Source organism: Salmo salar, chromosome 23, assembly GCF_965601325.2.
Source record: "Salmo salar chromosome 23, fSalSal1, whole genome shotgun sequence".
NCBI lineage: Eukaryota > Metazoa > Chordata > Actinopteri > Salmoniformes > Salmonidae > Salmo > Salmo salar.
This window is the reverse complement of record NC_138313.1, coordinates 53,999,328-54,017,564: the sequence shown is the minus strand read 5'-3', so window position 1 is coordinate 54,017,564 and position 18,237 is coordinate 53,999,328. Positions and strand designations below refer to the sequence as shown.

Sequence of the window (18,237 nt, the reverse complement as noted above, 5' to 3'; positions counted from 1 at the left end):
CTCCGGTACCACTTGCCATGCGGTAGCAGAGAGAACAGTCTATGACTAGGGTGCCTGGAGTCTAACAATTTTTAGGGCCTTCCTCTGACACTGCCTGGTATAGAGGTCCTGGATGGCAGGAAGTTTGACCCCAGTGATGTACTGGGCCGTTCGCACTACCCTCTGTAGTGCCTTGCGGTCGGAGGCCGAGCAATTGACATACCAGGCAGTGATGCAACCAGTCAGGGTGTTCTCGATGGTGCAGCTGAGGACACATGCCAAATCTTTTCAGTCTCCTGAGGGGGAAAAGGTTTTGTCACGCCCTTTCACGACTGTCTTGATGTGCTTGGACCATGTTAATTTGTTGGTGATTTGGAAACCAAGGAAATTGAAGCTCTCAAACTGCTCCGCTGCAGCCCCGTTGATGAGAATGGGGGAGTGCTTGGACCTCTTTTTCCTATAGTCCACAATCATCTCCTTTGTCTTGATCATGTTAAGGGAGAGGTTGTTGTCCTGACACCACACGGCCAAATTTAATGATGGTGTTGGAGTCGTGCCTGGCCATGCAGTCATGAGTGAACCAGGAGTACAGGAGGGGACTGAGCACGCACCCCTGAGGGGCCCCTGTGTTGAGGATCAGCATGGCGGATGTGTTGTTACCTACCCTTACCACCTGGGGGCAGCCCGTCAGGAAGTCCAGGAACCAGTTGTAGAGGGAGGTGTTTAGTCCCTGGGTCCTTACCTTATTGATGAGCTTCGAGGGCACTATGGTGTTGAACGCTGAACTGTAGTCAATGAATAGCATTCTCACATAGGTGTTCCTTTGGTCCAGGTGGGAAAGGGCAGTGTGGAGTGCAATAGAGATTGTATCATCTGTGGATCTGTTGAGGCGGTATGCAAATTGGAGTCGGTCTAGGGTTTCTGGGATAATGGTGTTGATATGCGCCACGACCAGCCTTTCAAAGCACTTCATGGCTTCAGACGTGAGTGCTACGGGTCGGTAGTCAGTTAGGCAAGTTACCTTAGTGTTGTTGGGCACAGGCACTATGGTGGTCTGCTTAAAACATGTTGGTATTACAGACTCGGACAGGGAGAGGTTGAAAATGTCAGTGAAGACACTTGCAAGTTGGTCAGCACATGCTTGCAGTACATGTCCTGGTAATCCATCTAGCCCTGCGGCCTTGTGAATGTTGACCTGCTTAAAGGTCTTACTCAAATCGTCTGATGAGAGCGTGATCACACAGTCTTCCAGAACAGCTGGTGCTCTCATGAATGTTTCAGTGTTATTTGCCTCGAAGCGAGCATAGATGTAGTTTAGCTCGTCTGGTAGGCTTGTGTCATAGTCTGTAGTCTGTAATGGTTTGCAAGCCCTGCCACATCCGACGAGCATTAGAGCCGGTGTAGTACAATTCGATCTTTGTCCTGTATTGAAGCTTTGCCTGTTTGATGGTTCATCGGAGGGCATAGCGGGATTTCTTATAAGCTTCCGGGTTGGAGTGCCACTCCTTGTCCTGTATTAACCTCACTAGGGGGTGTGGGATGCTAGCGTCCCACCTGGCCAACATCCAGTGAAATTGCAGAGCGCCATATTCAAAAACAGAAATACTCATTATAAAAATTCATGAAACTTACAAGTGTTATTCATTGGTTTAAAGATTAACTTCTTGTTAATCCAACCACGGTGTCAGAATTCAAAAAGGCTTTACGGCGAAAGCATACCATGCGATTATCTGAGAACAGCGCCCAGCAGACAAATCATTACAAACAGTAACAAGCCAAGTAGAGGAGTTACAAAAGTCAGAAATAGTGATAAAATCAATCACTTACCTTTGATGATCTTCATATGTTTGCACTCACAAGACTCCATGTTACACAATAAATGTTGGTTTTGTTCGATAATGTCCCTCTTTATGTCCAAAACCTCAGTTTTGTTGTTGCGTTTTGTTCAGCAATCCATTGGAACAAAGCGCGGTCACAACAGACAGACTAAAAATCAAAAAAGTACAATAAAAGTTCGTAGAAACATGTCAAACGATGTTTAAAATCAATCCTCAGGTTGTTTTTGTCATAAATAATCAATAATATTTCAACCGGACCAAAGCTTCGTCAACAGAAAAGGAGAAACAAGAAAGGCGCGCTCCCGATCACGCGCTGAACTCATGTCTGGAAATTTCCACTGTCCACTCATTGAGAGTGCTGTATCTCCCTCATTTTTCAGAGTAAAAGCCTGAAACAATGCCTAAAGACTGGCCACATGTAGAATAAGCCATAGAGATCGTGAACTGGGTCCTAAGTCTTTGTATGGTGGATAGGCTTTCAATGGAAAAACAGCCTTTCAAAATAATAGTACTTCCTGGATGGATTTTCCTCAGGTTTTCACCTGCCATATCAGTTCTGTTATACTCACAGATATTTTTAACAGTTTTGGAAACTTTTGAGTGTTTTCTTTCCAAATCTACCAATTATATGCATATCCTAGCTTCTGGACCTGAGTAGCAGGCAGTTTACTTTGGGCACGCTTTTCATCCAAAATTCCGAATGCTGCCCCCTACCCTAGTGAAGTTAATGCTTTGCCTGTTTGATGGTTCGTCGGAGGGCATATCAGTTTTTCTTATAAGCTTCAGGGTTAGAGTCCTGCTCCTTGAAAGCAGCAGCTCTAGCCATTAGCTCAGTGTGGATGCTACCTGTAATCCATTGCTTCTGGTTGGGCCATGTACGTACGGTCACTGTGGGGACGACGTCATCAATGCACTTATTGATGAAGCCAATGACTGATGTGGTGTACTCCTCAATGCCATCGGATGAATCCCGGAACATGTTCCAGTCTGTGATAGCAAAACAGTCCTGTAGCTTAGCATCCGCTTCATCTGATCACTTTTTTATTGATCTAGTCACTGGTGCTTCCTGCTTCAATTTTTGCTTGTAAGTAGGAATCAGGAGGATAGAATTATGGTCAGATTTGCCAAATGGAGGATGATTTGTATGCGTCTCTGTGTGTGGAGTAAAGGTGGTCCAGAGTTATTTTTCCTCTGGTTGCACATTTAACATGCTGATAGAAATTTGGTAAAACAAATTTAAGTTTCCCTGCATTAAAGTCCCCGGCTACGAGGAGCGCTGCCTCGGTGAGTGTTTTGTTGCTTGCTTATGGCGGAATACATCTCATTCAATGCTGTCTTAGTGCCAGCCTCTGACTGTGGTGGTATGTAAACAGCTACGAATAGTACAGAGGAAAACTTTCTTGGTAGGTAATGTGGTTGACAGATTTTCATGAGATACTCTCCCTCTGGTGAGCAATAGCTCGAGACTTCCTTAGATATCGTGCACCAGCAGTTTTTTTACAAAAATACATAGTCCGCCACCCCTTGTCTTACCAGAGTCCACTGTTCTATCCTGCCGATACAGCGTATAACCAGCCAGCTGTATGTTGATAGTGTCGTCGTTCAGACACGACTCCGTGAAGCATAAGATGTTACAGTTTTTAATGTCCAGTTGGTAGTTTAATCTTCCGCGTAACTCGGCAATTTTATTCTCCAAGGACGTTTGCAGAATGGAGGGAAGTGGGGGTTTATTCAATCTCCTACAAATTCTCAGAAGGCAGCCCGCTCTTCGGCACCTCTTCCTCTGCCTCCACGGGGATCCGGGCCTCTTCCTGAGCAAGCAGTATAGCCTTCGTGTCGGGTTCGTCAGAGTCGTAAAAGAAATCCGTGGTGAGAAATCTCAGTCCTGATATCCAGAAGTTATTTTCAGTCATAAGAGACGGTAGCGGCAACATTATGTACAAAATAAGTAAAAAACAACGCAAATAAACTAACAAATAACACAATCGGCTGGGGGCACGTAAAACGTCTGCCTTCTTCTCTGGCGCCATCTTACATCTATCAGGTATCTGATCGTTATTAGCTACTGGTGTGTATAACTCTGCCTCTCTCTCTATCTGGTATCTCAGTGTTATTAGCTACTGGTGTGTATAACTCTCTATGAGGTATCTCAGTGTTATTAGCTACTGGTGTCTATATCTCTGTCTCTCTCTCTCTCTCTCTCTATGAGGTATCTCAGTGTTATTAGTTGCTGGTGTCTATATCTCTCTATGAGGTATCTCAGTGTTATTAGCTACTGGTGTCTATATCTCTGTCTCTCTCTCTCTCTCTCTATGAGGTATCTCAGTGTTATTAGTTGCTGGTGTCTATATCTCTCTATGAGGTATCTCAGTGTTATTAGCTACTGGTGTCTATATCTCTCTCTCTATGAGGTATCTCAGTGTTATTAGTTGCTGGTGTGTATAACTCTCTATGAGGTATCTCAGTGTTATTAGTTGCTGGTGTGTATAACTCTATGAGGTATCTCAGTGTTATTAGCTACTGGTGTCTATAACTCTCTATCAAGTATCTCAGTGTTATTAGTTGCTGGTGTCTATAACTCTCTCTCTCTCTCTATCAGGTTTCTCAGTGTTATTAGCTACTGGTGTCTATATCTCTGTCTCTCTCTCTCTCTATCAGGTATCTCATCGTTATTAGCTACTGGTGTCTATAACTCTGCCTTTCCTCCACACGATGTGAGTATGATTCCATCCCCATGATAACATGGTGTTAAGAAGTTAAGGTCATGGGGTTAGAGGTAACACTGTTCTGTCCTCAGGGGTCATTCACCAGGAAAGGAGGGCGGGATCAGAGGAACGACAGACAGGTGAGCTGATGTGATTGGTCAGCAGTGTCCTTTAGCATGTCTTATGATTCCAGAGAAACAGCGGTAACTAAATTGTGTGTGTGTGTGTGTGTGTGTGTGTGTGTGTGTGTGTGTGTGTGTGTGTGTGTGTGTGTGTGTGTGTGTGTGTGTGTGTGTGTGTGTTTCAGCTCCTATATGAGGAGTGGGCCAACTATGGAGTGATGTTCAAATACCAGCCATTGGACCTAATCAGGTATAACCTAAAGTGTGTCTGTCTGGACCCACTCAGATATAACCTAAAGTGTGTCTGTCTGGACCCACTCAGGTATAACCTAAAGTGTGTCTGTTTGACCTGTAATAAGAAGTACTATATTGACTCTGACCTCTAACAGGAAGTATTTTGGGGAGGCGATTGGTCTGTACTTTGCCTGGATGGGAGTTTACACCCGGATGTTGGTCCCGCCCTCTCTACTGGGCCTCATAGTGTTCCTCTATGGTGTCCTCACTGTCAACACTAATGTGCCCAGGTACACATCCACACCACACACAGTCCTCATTCTCTCTCCCGTGCTTTCTGTACACCAATATGTCTCTCTTTACTTGACTGATTGTTGAATCCTGTCCTTAGTTAGTCTTCATAACAATTTTCCAATAACTTCAGTTAGCATGATCAATACTTCAGTTAGCATGATCAATACGTCAGTTAGCATGATCAATACTTCAGTTACCATGATCAATACGTCAGTTAGCATGATCAATACTTCAGTTAGCATGATCAATACTTCAGTTAGCATGATCAATACTTCAGTTAGCATGATCAATAACTTCAGTTAGCATGATCAATACTTCAGTTACCATGATCAATACTTCAGTTAGCATGATCAATACTTCAGTTACCATGATCAATACTTCAGTTAGCATGATCAATACTTCAGTTACCATGATCAATATGTCAGTTACCATGATCAATACGTCAGTTACCATGATCAATACTTCAGTTAGCATGATCAATACTTCAGTTAGCATGATCAATACTTCAGTTAGCATGATCAATACTTCAGTTAGCATGATCAATACTTCAGTTAGCATGATCAATACTTCAGTTAGCATGATCAATATGCCAGTTACCATAATCAATACGCCAGTTACCATAATCAATACGCCAGTTACCATGATCAATACGCCAGTTACCATGATCAATACGCCAGTTACCATGATCAATACGCCAGTTACCATGATCAATACGCCAGTTACCATAATCAATACGCCAGTTACCATAATCAATACGCCAGTTACCATAATCAATACGCCAGTTACCATAATCAATACGCCAGTTACCATAATCAATACGCCAGTTACCATAATCAATACGCCAGTTACCATGATCAATACGCCAGTTACCATGATCAATACGCCAGTTACCATAATCAATACGCCAGTTACCATGATCAATACGCCAGTTACCATAATCAATACGCCAGTTACCATAATCAATACGCCAGTTACCATAATCAATACGCCAGTTACCATGATCAATACGCCAGTTACCATAATCAATACGCCAGTTACCATAATCAATACGCCAGTTACCATAATCAATACGCCAGTTACCATAATCAATACGCCAGTTACCATAATCAATACGCCAGTTACCATGATCAATACGCCAGTTACCATGATCATTACGCCAGTTACCATAATCAATATGCCAGTTACCATAATCAATATGCCAGTTACCATGATCAATATGTCAGTTACCATAATCAATACACCAGTTACCATAATCAATACGCCAGTTACCATGATCAATACGCCAGTTACCATAATCAATACACCAGTTACCATGATCAATACGCCAGTTACCATAATCAATACGCCAGTTACCATGATCAATACGCCAGTTACCATAATCAATACACCAGTTACCATAATCAATATGCCAGTTACCATGATCATTATGTCAGTTACCATAATCAATATGCCAGTTACCATGATCAATACACCAGTTACCATAATCAATACGCCAGTTACCATGATCAATACGCCAGTTACCATAATCAATACGCCAGTTACCATAATCAATACACCAGTTACCATAATCAATATGCCAGTTACCATGATCATTATGTCAGTTACCATAATCAATATGCCAGTTACCATAATCAATATGCCAGTTACCATGATCAATATGCCAGTTACCATGATCAATACACCAGTTACCATAATCAATACGCCAGTTACCATGATCAGTATGCCAGTTACCATAATCAATATGCCAGTTACCATAATCAATACGCCAGTTACCATGATCAATACACCAGTTACCATGATCAGTCATTACTTCAGGCTGTGTTTATGGTTTGTTCTTGTGTGTTTCAGCCAGGAGATGTGTGATGACAGTCTGAACTTCACGATGTGTCCGCTGTGTGATGCTGTGTGTGACTACTGGAAGCTGAGTTCAGTCTGTTCGTTGACTCGAGCCTCTTACCTGTTTGACAACGGAGCTACCACCCTCTTCGCCATCTTCATGTCCCTCTGGGGTATCTATATATATATATAATTACTTTCCTGCCCATACCTATACCCTACTGCCCCTACCTACACCACTATTGCTCCTACCTACCCCCTACTGCCCCTACCTACCCCCCTAATGCCCCTACCTACCCCTACTTACCCACTAATGCCCCAATCAATTGACATGTTGAGTTCACCGAGCTGTCTGTTTGAGCTGCTGGCGCACAGCTCGGACACCCATGCATACCCCACAAGAAATGCCACAGTCCCCAAGTCCAGAACAGACTATGGGAGGAGCACAGTACTACATAGAGCCATGACTACATGGAACTCTATTCCACATCAGGTAACTGATGCAGCAGGAGAATCAGATTTTTAAAAACAGATACAAATGCACCTTATGGAACAGCGGGGACTGTGAAGCAACACAAACATAGGCACAGACACATGCACACACACACACACACGATAACATACTCACTATCCACACACATACACATGGATTTTGTACTGTAGACATGTAGTAGTGGTGGAGTAGGGGCCTGAGGGCACACAGTGTGTTGTGAAATCTGTGAATGTATTGTAATGTTTTTAAAATGGTATAAACTAGCTTCATTTTGCTGGATCCTCAGGAAGAGAAGCTGCTGCCTTGGCAGGAACTAGCGGGGATCCATAACAAATACAATACCTAAGTTCTACTGTCCCTACCGACCACATACTACATCTACCTAACCCCTACTGCCCATACCTACCCCTTACTGCTCTTACAATGCCCCCTATCTACCCCATACAGCCCCTACCTACCCCCTACTGCCACACCTAACCCCTACTATCCTTACCTACCCCATAGAGGAAGACGCAAAAAATTGTCAGACACCTGCCACAACAGTCAGTTCTCTCCGCTACCGCACGGCAAGCAGTACCGGAGCGCAAAGTCTAGGTCCAAAAGGCTCCTTAATAACAGCTTCTACACCCAAGCTATAAGACTGCTAAACAGTTAATCGAATGGCTACCCAGACTATTTACATTGACCCCCTTTTTTTTATGTTGCTGCTAATCTCTTATCTATGCATAGTCACTTTACACCTACTTACATGACCATTTTACCTCAATTACCTCGACTTACCTGTACCCCCTCACATTGACTCTGTACCGGTACCCCCTGTATATAGCCTCCACATTGACTTGATACCGGTACCCCCTGTATATAGCCTCCACATTGACTCTGTACCGGTACCCCCTGTATATAGCCTCCACATTGACTCTGTACCGGTACCCCCTGTATATAGCCTCCACATTGACTCTGTACCGGTACCCCCTGTATATAGCCTCCACATTGACTCTGTACCGGTACCCCCCTGTATATAGCCTCCACACTGACTCTGTACCGGTACCCCCTGTATATAGCCTCCACATTGACTCTGTACCGGTACCCCCTGTATATAGCCTCCACATTGACTCTGTACCGGTACCCCCTGTATATAGCCTCCACACTGACTCTGTACCGGTACCCCCCTGTATATAGCCTCCACATTGACTCTGTACCGGTACCCCCTGTATATAGCCTCCACATTGACTCTGTACCGGTACCCCCCTGTATATAGCCTCCACATTGACTCTGTACCGGTACACCCTGTATATAGCCTCCACATAGACTCGGTACCGTAATACCCTGTGTAAATAGCCTTGTTATTTTATTGTTACTCTAAGATTTTTTTGCTTTAGTTCATTAAGTAAATATTTTCTTAACTTTCTTATTTTCTTTAAACCGCATTGTTGGTTAAGGGCTTGTAAGTAAGCATTTCACTGTAAGGTCTACACCTGTTCTATTCGGCGATATATGAGAACTAAAATTTGATCTGATTTGATCTACCCCCTACTGCCCCTAACTACACCACACTGCCTGTAACTATGCCCTACTACAACGACCTACAACTCTACTTTCCTTACCTAACCCCTACTGCTGCTAACTAACCCCTAATGATCCTCAATACCCCCTACTAACCCTAACTGCCACATACAACACCTAACTAACCCCTACTACAACTACCTACAACATTACTGTCCTTAACTAACCCCTACTGCTGCTACCTAACCCCTGATAATCCTACCTACCCCCTACGGCCCCTAACGACCCCCTACGGCCCCTAACTACCCCCTACGGCCCCTAACTACCCCCTACGGCCCCGACGGCCCCTAACGGCCCCCTACGGCCCCTAACTACCCCCTACGGCCCCTAACGACCCCCTACGGCCCCTAACGACCCCCTACGGCCCCTAACTACCCCCTACGGCCCCTACCTACGGCCCCTAACGACCCCCTACGGCCCCTACCTACGGCCCCTACCTACGGCCCCTAACGACCCCCTACGGCCCCTAACGACCCCCTACGGCCCCTAAAGACCCCCTACGGCCCCTAACTACCCCCTAACTACCCCCTACGGCCCCTAACGACCCCCTACGGCCCCTAACGACCCCCTACGGCCCCTAACGACCCCCTACGGCCCCTACTGTCCCTAACCTTCCCCTACTGTCCTTAACCTTCCCCTAATGCCCCTAACTACACCCTAATGCCCCTAACTACACCCTAATGCCCCTAACAACCCCATATTACAACTACCTACAACCCTACTGTCCTTACCTAACCCTTACTGCTGAAACCTACCCCCTACTGCCCTAACTACCCCTACTGCTCTTAACTACCCCCTATTGCCCTTAACTGCCCCCTAAAGCCCATAACTGCCCACTACTGCCCCCTAACTACCCCCTACTGCCCCTAACTACCTACAACCCTACTGTCCTTATCCTAACCCCTAATTGACCTAACTACACCCAGCTGCCCTTAACCTGTCTGGGCAAACGTCCCACCCTAGTCAACAGCCAGTGGAATCGCGTCGCACGAAATACAAATACCTCATAAATGCTATAACTTCAATTTCTCAAACATATGACTATTTTACACCATTTTATAGATACACCTCTCCTGAATCGATCCACGTTGTCCGATTTCAAAAAGGCTTTACAGCAAAAGCAAAACATTAGATTATGTTAGGAGAGTACCCTGCCAAAAAAAATCACACTGCCATTTTCAAAGCAACTAGATGCATCACAAATACCCAAAACACAGCTAAATGCAGCACTAACCTTTGACAATCTTCACCAGATGACACTCCTAGGACATCATGTTACACAATACATGCATTTTTTGTTCGATAAAGTTCATATTTATATATAAAAAAAGCATTTTACATCGGCACGTGACGTTCAGAAAATATTTTCCCTCAAATGCCTCCGGTGGATCAGCGCTACAATTTACAAAATTACTATTCGAAAACATTGGTAAAATATAATATTGTCATTCAAAGAATTATAGATTAACATCTCGTGAATACAACCGCATTGACAGATTTAAAAATAACTTTACTGGGAAATCACACTTTGCAATTTGTAAGTCGCTCTGGATAAGAGCGTCTGCTAAATTACTTAAATGTAATGTAAATGTGCAATAAACGATGTGGTATGCTCAGAACAATAGGCTAGGCGATACATGTTAGCGCCATCTTGGAACCATCTAAAATACTATCGTAAATATTCCCTTACCTTTGATTATCTTCATCAGAAGGCACTTCCAGGACTCCCAGGTCCACAACAAATGTAGTTTTGTTCGAAAAAGTTAATAATTTATGTCCCAATAGTTCCTTCTTGTTAGCGCCTTCCCGGAGGCTACTCATAATGTACTGAAGCGCGAGGACACTTGTCGCCACGAATGTGCAAAAAATATATATTTACATTCGTTCAAACATGTCAAACGTTGTATAACATAAATCTTTAGGGCCTTTTTCAACCAAAGCTTCAATAATATTCAAGGCGGACGATTGCATTGTCTTACTAAATGTTTCGGAACAAAAGGTTTCCCATGGGCGCCCGCGTCATAGTAGTAATAGCCCTCCCCCTGTGACCAACTTCCCAATCCTCTCTTTGGGTCAGTTTCTACCATAAAAGACTCAAACCACTTTGTAAAGACTGTCGACATCTACTGGAAGCCTTAGGACGTGCTAAATGATTAATAAGTCCCTGTGTGTTTCAATGGCAAAGGTTTGAAGTGATTCCACACATCAGATTTCCATTTCCTGTTAGGATTTGTCTCAGGGTTTTGACTGCCATATGAGTTCTGTTATACTCACAGACACCATTCAAACAGTTTTAGAAACTTTAGAGTGTTTTCTATCCAAATCTACTAATTATATGCATATTCTAGTTACTGGGCAGGAGTAGTAACCAGATTAACCTCTTACATCTAGACGTTCCGCTAGCGGAACACCTGCTCCAATTTCCAATGATAGGCGTGGCGCGAATTACAAATTCCTCAAAAATACAAAAACTTCAATTTTTCAAACATATGACTATTTCACAGCATTTTAAAGACAAGACTCTCCTTTATCTAACCACACTGTCCGATTTCAAAAAGGCTTTACAGCGAAAGCAAAACATTAGATTATGTCAGCAGAGTACCAAGCCAGAAATAATCAGACACCCATTTTTCAAGCTAGCATATAATGTCACAAAAACCCAGAAGACAGCTAAATGCAGCACTAACCTTTGATGATCTTCATCAGATGACACACCTAGGACATTATGTTATACAATACATGCATGTTTTGTTCAATCAAGTTCATATTTATATTAAAAAACAGCTTTTTACATTAGCATGTGACGTTCAGAACTAGCATACCCCCCGCAAACTTCCGGAGGAATTTGCTAACATTTTACTAAATTACTCACGATAAACGTTCACAAAAAGCATAACAATTATTTTAAGAATTATAGATACAGAACTCCTCTATGCACTCGATATGTCCGATTTTAAAATAGCTTTTTGGTGAAAGCACATTTTGCAATATTCTAAGTACATAGCCCAGGCATCACGGGCTAGCTATTTAGACACCCGGCAAGTTTAGCCTTCACCAAAATCAGATTTACTATTATAAAAGTTTGATTACCTTTTGTTGTCTTCGTCAGAATGCACTCCCAGGACTGCTACTTCAATAACAAATGTTGGTTTGGTCCAAAATAATCCATCGTTATATCCAAATTGCGGCGTTTTGTTCGTGCATTCCAGACACTATCCGAAATGGTAAAGAAGGGTCGTGCGCATGGCGCAATTCGTGACCAAAAAAATCTAAATATTCCATTACCGTACTTCGAAGCATGTCAACCGCTGTTTAAAATCAATTTTTATGCCATTTTTCTCGTAGAAAAGCGATAATATTCCGACCGGGAATCTCCTTTTCGGCAAACAGAGGAAAAAAAAAATCACAAAGACGGAGGCGGCCAGGTCACGCGCCTAAGCCCACAGTCCCTTGATCGGCCACTTGAGAAAGGCGATAATGTGTTTCAGCCTGGGGCTGGGATGACGACATTCAGATTTTTCCCAGGCTCTGAGCGCCCATGGACGACGTAGGAAGTGTCACGTTAGAGCAGAGATCCTTAGTAAAAGATAGAGATGGCAAAGAAGTTCCAGAAATGGTCAGACAGGCCACTTCCTGTAAAGGAATCTCTCAGGTTTTGACCTGCCATTTGAGTTCTGTTATACTCACAGACACCATTCAAACAGTTTTAGATAACTTTAGGGTGTTTTCTATCCATATATAATAAGTATATGCATATTCTAGTTACTGGGTAGGATTAGTAACCAGATTAAATCGGGTACGTTTTTTATCCAGCCGTGAAAATACTGCCCCCTAGCCATAACAGGTTAAATCGGGTATGTTTTTTATCCGGCCGTGCAAATACTGCTCCCTATCCCCAACAGGTTTTAACTACCCCCTAACTGTCCTTAACCTTCCCCTACCGCCCCTAACTACCCCCCCTCCTTATCTAACCCCTAATGCTTCTACCAAACCCCTACTACAACTACCTACAACCCTACTGCACTTACCTAACCCCCTAATGCTGCTACCTAACCCCTAATGATCCCAACTACCCCATACCACCCCTAACTACCCCATACCGCCCCTAACTACCCCATACCGCCCCTAACTACCCCATACCGCCCCTAACTACCCCATACCGCCCCTAACTACCCCATACCGCCCCTAACTACCCCATACTACCTCTAACTACCGCCTACTGCCCATAACTACCCCATACCGCCCCTAACTACAACTACCTACCCCCTACTAGCCCTACCTACCCCATACTATCCTTACCTACCCCATACAGGCCCCAACTACCCCATAATGGCCTTAACCACCCCCTTCTACTACTACCTACCCCCTTCTGCCCCTACCTACCCCCTAATGACCCTACCTACCCCTAACTGACCCCTAACTGCCCCTAACTACCCCCTACTTCCCCTAACTGCCACTACCTAACCCCTACTACAACTACCTACAACTCTACAGTCCTTACCTAACCCCTACCGCTGAAACCTAACCCTTAATAACCCTACCTACCCCTACCTGACACCCTACTGCCCCTAACTGACCCCATATTCCCCCTAACTACCGCTACCTACCCACTACTGCCCCAAACTATCCCATGCTGCCCTTGACTACCCCCTACTACAACTACCTAAACCCTAATGACCCTAACTACCCCAAAATGCTCATAACTACACCCTACTGGCCCTAACTACCCCATAATGTCCCTAACTACCCCCCACTACAACTACCAAACCCCTAAGGACCCTAACTACCCATAACTACCCCTTACTGCCCCTAACTACAACTACCTACTGCCCCTAATGACCCTTACTGCCCCTAACTATTCCATACTTCCCTAACTACCCCCTACCACAACTACCTAACCACTATTGCCCCTAACTACCCCATACTGCCCCTAACTACCCATTACTTCCCCTAAAATTTCCCGAAAATGATGTCATGGCTTTAGAAGCTTCTGATAGGCTAATTGACATAATTTGAGTCAATTGGAGGTGTACCTGTGGATGTATTTCAAGGCCTACCTTCAAATTCAGTGCCTCTTTGCATGACAACATGGCAAAATTTAAGTAAATCAGCCAAGACCTCAGAAAAAACACTGATAGATCTCCAAAAGTCTGGTTCATCCTTGGGGAGCAATTTCCAAATGCCTGAAGGTACCACGTTCATCTGTACAAACAATAGTACGCAAGTATAAACACCATGGGACCACGCAGCCGTCATACCGCTCAGGAAGGAGACGCGTTCTGTCTCCTAGAGATGAACGTACTTTGGTGTGAAAAGTGCAAATCAATCCAAGAACAACAGCAATGGACCTTGTGAAGATGCCGGAGGAAACAGGTACAAAATATCTATATCCACAGTAAAACAAGTCCTATATCGACATAATCTGAAAGGCCGCTCAGCAAGGAAGAAGCCACTGCTCCAAAACCGCCATAAAAAAGCCAGACTACGGTTTGCAACTGCACATGGGGACAAAGATCGTACTTTTTGGTGAAATGTCCTCTGGTCTGATGAAACAAAAAATAGAACTGTTTGGCCATAATGACCATCGTTATGTTTGGAGGAAAAAGGGGGAGGCTTGCAAGCTGAAGAACACCATCCCAACCGTGAAGCACAGGGGTGGCAGCATCATGTTGTGGGGGTGCTTTGCTGCAGGAGGGACTGGTGCACCTGACAAAATAGATGGCATCAGGAGGCAGGAAAATTATGTGGCTATATTGAAGCAGCATCTCAAGACATCAGTCAGGAAGTTAAAGCTTGGTCGCGAATGTGTCTTCAAAATGAACAATGACCCCAAGCATACTTCCAAAGATGTGGCAAAATGGCATAAGGACAACTAAGTCAAGGTATTGGAGTGGCCATCACAAAGCCTTGACCTCAATCCCATAGAAAATTTGTGGGCAGAACTGAAAAAGCGTGTGCAAGCAAGGAGGTCTACAAACCTGACTCAGTTACACCAGCTCTGTCAGGAGGAATGGGCCAAAATTCACCCAACTTATTGTGGGAAGCTTGTGGAAGGCAACCCGAAACGTTTGACCCAAGTTAAACAATTTAAAGGCAATGCTACCAAATACTAATTGAGTGTATGTAAACTTCTGACCCATTGGAAATGTGATGAAAGAAATAAAAACTGAAATAAATCACTCTCTCTACTATTATTCTGACATTTCACATTCCTAAAATAAAGTGGTGATCCTAACTGACCTAAGACAGGACATTGTTACTAGGATTAAATGTCAGGAATTGTGAAAAACAGAGTTTAAATGTATTTGGCTAAGGTGTATGTAAACTTCTGACTTCAACTGTATAATAATACTGCCCCTATCTGCCCCTAACTATCCTCCGTACTTCCCCTAACTACCTTCTACTGCTTCTACCTGTCCCCTACTTCCCCTACCTACCCACTACTGCTCCTACCTTTCCCCTACCTCCACTGCCTGCCCCCTTATTTCCCCTACCTACCCCTTACTTCCCCTGCCTATCCCCTTACTTCCCCTACCTACCCCTTAGTGACCCTACCTATCCTCTAGTGACCCTACCTACCCCCTAGTGACCCTACCTACCCCCTAGTGACCCTACCTACCCCCTAGTGACCCTACCTACCCCTTAGTGACCCTACCTACCCCCTACTGACCCTACCTTCCGCCTACTGACCTTATCTACCCCTTAGTGACCCTAGCTACCCCCTACTGACCCTAGCTACCCCCTACTGACCCTACCTACCTTGTACTACCCCTACTTACCACCTTAGTGCCTATACATACCCCCTACTGCCTCTACCTGTCCCCTACTGCCCCTAACTACCCACTACTGCCCCTAACTACCCTTGTACTGCCCCTACCTACCCCTACTGACCTTACCTGTCCCATACTGCCCCTACCTACCTTGTACTACCCCTACTGCCCCTATTTACCACCTTACTGCCTATACATACCCCCTACTGCCTCTACCTGTCCTCTACTGCCCCTAACTACCCACTACTGCCCCTAACTACCCTTGTACTGCCCCTACCTACCCCTACTGACCTTACCTGTCCCATACTGCCCCTACCTACTTTCTACCGCAACTACCTATCCCCCTACTGCTCCTACCTACCCCTGTACTGCCTCTACCTAGCACCCTTACTGCCCCTACTTACCCCCTAATGCCCCTACCTATCCCCCTACTTCCCCTGTCTACCCGCTACTGCCCCTACTTAACCCACTACTGCCTCTACTTACTAGCAACAAATTAAGCTACCTAGCTTTTAGGGGCTTTGGCCACAGAGTTCTGATACATTTCAGGTCCTTTTAACGTTTTTGTGTGTGTGTGGTGTGTGGTGTGTGTGTGTTTAGCTGCTTTTTTTCTGGAGCACTGGAAGAGGAGGCAGATGTGTCTGAAACATGCCTGGGATCTGACCAGTCTGGAGGACGAGGAGGTAGGACCAGACACACCGATTTAAACGGCATGTTAGCATTACTAGAGTCATGACCTGCTGCTCTATGATGTCAAGAGGTGAATGATACCAGCTCATCGTCTTCGCAGATTATCCTCTTAAAACACACCACACCACACCACCCACACCACCCACACCACAACACTCACACACCACTCACACACACCACACCACTCACACACCACACCACCCCACACCACACCACCACACCACACACACACAAACACCCCACACTGTCATCACTCAGGCAGCATGCCTATAATCAAATCAAATTGTATTTGTCACATGCACCGAATACAAAATCGGTGTAGCCCTTACCGTGAAATGTTTACTTACAAGCCCTAAGCGACAATGCAGTTAAAAGAAAACATTTGCTAAATAAACTAAATAAAAAAATAACTCAATCTCAGGTAGGAGTTTTCTTGTAAAAGCAGTGAGCTAGATGGATAAACATCTTTTTCAGGGTCTGTTAAAGCAGCGAGCTGGATAAAGAGATGTTTCAGGATCTGTTAAAGCAGCAAGCTGGATAAAGAGCTGCTTCAGGGTCTGTTAAAGCAGCAAGCTGGATAAAGAGCTGCTTCAGGGTCTGTTAAAGCAGCAAGCTGGATAAAGAGCTGCTTCAGGGTCTGTTAAAGCACCGAGCTGGATAAAGAGATGTTTCAGGGTGTGTTAAAACAGCGAGCTGGATAAAGAGATGTTTCAGGGTGTGTTAAAACAGCGAGCTGGATAAAGAGATGTTTCAGGCTTTGTTAAACCAGTGAGCTGGCTGGATAAATAAATATGTCAGGGTTTGTTAAAGCAGTGAATTGGATAAAGAGATGTTTCAGGGTCTGTTAAAGCAGCGAGCTGGATAAAGAGATGTTTCAGGGTGTGTTAAAACAGCGAGCTGGATAAAGAGATGTTTCAGGCTTTGTTAAACCAGTGAGCTGGCTGGATAAATAAATATTTCAGGGTTTGTTAAAGCAGTGAATTGGATAAAGAGATGCTTCTGGATCTGTTAAAGCAGTGAGCTAGCTGGATGAAGAGCTGCTTTTGGATCTGTAAAAGCAGTGAGCTAGCTGGATAAATATCTGTTTCAGAGTCTGGTGAATTAGTGAGCTAGCTGGATAAAAAGCTGCTTCTAGGTCTGTTAAAGAAGCTAGCTGGATTAAGAGCTGCTTCAGGTTCGATGAAAGCAGTGAGCTAGCTCGGTAAAAAACTGTTTTAGGGTATTTTAAAGCAGTGGCCTGGCTAAATAGAGCTTTTTCAGGGTCTGTTAAATCTGTGAGCTAGCTGGAAAAAGAGCTGCTTCAAGGTCTGTTAAAACCTCTATGGGCTAGGTGGGACGCTAGCGTCCCACCCGTGGTGCACTCCATCAACAGCAGGTGCATTTCAAGAGCTGCAAATTTGAATCCAAATAAATGTCAAAATTCAAATTTTTCAAACATACAACTATTTTACACCCTTTGAAAGATAAACATCTCCTTAATCTAACCACGTTTTACGATTTCAAAAAGGTTTTACGGCGAAAGCATAAATTTAGAGTATGTTAGGACAGTACATTTACAAGAGTTGTGTGTAATGTTTTGTCATTTTCAAAGACAGGGTCACCAAAACCATAAAACCAGCTAAAATGATGCACTAACCTTTTACAATCTCCATCAGATGACACTCCTAGGACATTATGTTAGACAATGCATGCATTTTTAGTTCTATCAAGTTC

At 44.2% G+C, this 18,237-nt stretch overlaps 1 protein-coding gene across 1 annotated transcript in view; it reads left to right on the top strand.

The window, feature by feature from the left end:
- The window catches only part of LOC106584860 (anoctamin-2), a 128,833-nt gene that overhangs the window by 37,522 nt on the left and 73,074 nt on the right, over positions 1 to 18,237 (top strand). Inside the window, exons 6-11 of the mRNA XM_082968267.1 lie at positions 4,476 to 4,531; positions 4,615 to 4,662; positions 4,830 to 4,894; positions 5,034 to 5,168; positions 7,021 to 7,181; positions 16,435 to 16,517. Of these exons, the coding sequence (XP_082824393.1) occupies positions 4,476 to 4,531; positions 4,615 to 4,662; positions 4,830 to 4,894; positions 5,034 to 5,168; positions 7,021 to 7,181; positions 16,435 to 16,517 (548 nt within the window). The remainder of the gene's footprint in view (positions 1 to 4,475; positions 4,532 to 4,614; positions 4,663 to 4,829; positions 4,895 to 5,033; positions 5,169 to 7,020; positions 7,182 to 16,434; positions 16,518 to 18,237) is intronic.